The sequence below is a fragment of the Fulmarus glacialis genome, unplaced genomic scaffold, assembly GCF_000690835.1.
Source record: "Fulmarus glacialis isolate BGI_N327 unplaced genomic scaffold, ASM69083v1 scaffold11193, whole genome shotgun sequence".
Taxonomy (NCBI): Eukaryota; Metazoa; Chordata; class Aves; order Procellariiformes; family Procellariidae; genus Fulmarus; species Fulmarus glacialis.
The window spans coordinates 73,236-75,762 of record NW_009201123.1 but is presented as its reverse complement, the minus strand read 5'-3'; the positions used below and the strand labels follow the sequence as shown (position 1 = coordinate 75,762).

At 41.9% G+C, this 2,527-nt stretch overlaps 1 protein-coding gene across 1 annotated transcript; it reads left to right on the top strand.

Annotated features, from left to right (window-relative positions):
• Nucleotides 1-507: 507 nt before the first annotated feature.
• LRRC3B (leucine rich repeat containing 3B) lies at nucleotides 508-1,762 on the top strand. Its single transcript, XM_009573830.1, has one exon. It carries the CDS (start codon nucleotides 667-669, stop codon nucleotides 1,444-1,446), a length of 780 nt encoding a protein of 259 aa, XP_009572125.1. The 5' UTR covers nucleotides 508-666; the 3' UTR covers nucleotides 1,447-1,762.
• The last annotated feature ends 765 nt before the right edge of the window (nucleotides 1,763-2,527 follow it).

Sequence of the window (2,527 nt, the reverse complement as noted above, 5' to 3'; positions counted from 1 at the left end):
GATATAGTAAAAATATTTCCTTGCTGAAGTACTTCGATTTGGACTTAAAATAGCATAAATTATTTTGAGCTAAGTTCACAGTAACCACCACAGATTCCTCACTTACCTGTCACTGTTGCTGGAGATCCAACTCTTAGCTCCTATCAACGCATCTTCTACTTTAGCAAGAGAAAATGTAATTTAGTTTTATAGCTGTTTTAGAAAAGTCTGTGATAAAAACAAACCAGTGCCTCCTCTAATAAGTATTAACGCCCAGACCTGTGCAATTTGTAATACGTGTAGTCTATCCTCTTAAAAATGTACTGGGGGTTTATGTACCAAATTCAGATTAATGCTAATAGGAGTTACCTCAATAAATCCTCTGGTGCACTGATAGGATAATAGATCATTTATTTAGTGTTGCACTTCATGTTGACTTCATTTTATTTGGTTTTTTTTTAATGAAAACAAAATTCGGATTGGAGTTTATGGTGTAAGGAACTTGTTTTCCTTCCTCTCTGTAGGTGTGCTTCTACGAAGAGTATTGACCATGAGGAAGCCCGCATGTTAGTCAGTTTTTACTAATCCCACCGAAGACAATGAAGCCACGTTTCAGCTTTGCCGATCCTTTTCCTACCACTGTTGGCTGAATGAGAAATGGTCGTGTGATTATGCTGACACCCCAGCATGCATTTGGTAGACCTGTGGTTAACTCGTTCCCTCTCCATGTGTCTGCTCTTACAAAGTTTTGTCCTCATGATACTGTGCTTTCATTCTGCCAGTATGTGCCCAAAAGGCTGCCTCTGTTCTCACTCCGGAGGTCTGAATGTCAGCTGTAGCAATGCAAACCTCAAGGAAATACCCAGAGATCTTCCTCCAGAAACAGTCTTGCTTTATTTGGACTCCAATCAGATAACATCTATCCCCAATGAAATTTTTAAGGACTTGCACCAACTGAGAGTCCTCAATTTATCAAAAAACGGGATTGAGTTTATAGATGAACATGCCTTTAAAGGGGTGGCAGAAACCTTGCAGACTCTGGATTTGTCCGACAACCGGATTCAAAGCGTGCACAAAAACGCTTTCAACAACTTAAAGGCCAGAGCCAGAATTGCAAACAATCCCTGGCACTGTGACTGCACGCTGCAGCAGGTGTTGAGGAGCATGGCCTCCAACCACGAGACGGCCAACAACGTCATCTGCAAGACTTCTGTGCTGGATGAACATGCGGGAAGACCATTCCTCAATGCTGCCAACGATGCTGACCTCTGCAACCTTCCTAAAAAGACTACCGATTACGCCATGCTGGTCACCATGTTTGGCTGGTTCACCATGGTGATCTCATATGTGGTTTATTACGTCCGGCAAAATCAGGAGGATGCAAGGAGGCACCTTGAGTACTTGAAATCCCTGCCAAGCAGGCAAAAGAAACCAGACGAAGCCGATGACATTAGCACTGTGGTATAGTATTCTGAATACAATGACTGCCTTTGTGATGGAAAGTAGATTTGGATGACACTAAAACCGGAGGTTTACTTCTAACGTTCATTGTAAACATTAAGACTTCTGGGGTTTTTTTCTGCTTAACTGAATTACGCCACTGTTGAGCTTTCTAACAGAAGGTTTTGTCCAGGTGGTATACTTTAATTCTTTCTCTGGTGGTATCCTAAAGCAAGTGAATTAATATGTAAACATTAGTTTAGACCCATTCCACTATTTAATAACGAAATTTATTTTTTTAATTTAAAAACCAAATAAAAGCTTAAATTTGAACCATGTAAAACAGAGTAATTTATTGATCAGAAACCTGTCCAGTGCCAGAGCACACTTGGTTTGATCACTGCTCATGAGGTAGAAGAGAGGAGCGATGACAAAGTGGGCTGTGAAAGGTCCGGGAGCGGAGGGTCCCTGAAAGGCTCTTCTCTCCCTGGGGTGCAAGGCAAAGAGTGAGTGAATGGTAGCCCATTTTTGGGGCTGCTCGCCAAGACGGGAGAGGGGCGCAGTGTGGGGAGAGCAGAGTGCCCTGACTCCAGGTGTAAGGGACCGAAGCTTGGGTAAGACCCGGAGGGCATTTCGGCAGCACTGTGGAGGAGCCAGCATGAAGGAGCTGCATTGCAGGACATCGAAGAGAGGTAAGTGGGGAAACGCGGTGGGTTTTCACCTTACACCCACTTACTGCCTTCCATGAGCTTCAGGCAGGTGTCTCCAGCACTGGGGAGGCGAGCGAGAAAGCAAGAGCAAACTTAGTGTACTGTTCAAACTAGAGTACCATTGATGATGGAGAGAAAAAAAAAAAAGTTAAATAAAATTAGTCTTTTTAATCTGTATATGGGTTCGTAACTAAAAGTGGCTTTATTTTTTAGGGTGCAGCCTTTTTTAAAAAGCTGAATGAAATAAGTGAATATATAGGCTGAGCATATTCTATTGTGTGTTAGAAAATATTTTTGTATGATTTTGTGGATAAATGCTTAGGAAAATACAAAGCCCATGCAATTGAACTCAGCCTTGAATATGAAATGGATATTTTAAAGCTCTTCTGTCTTTAAAA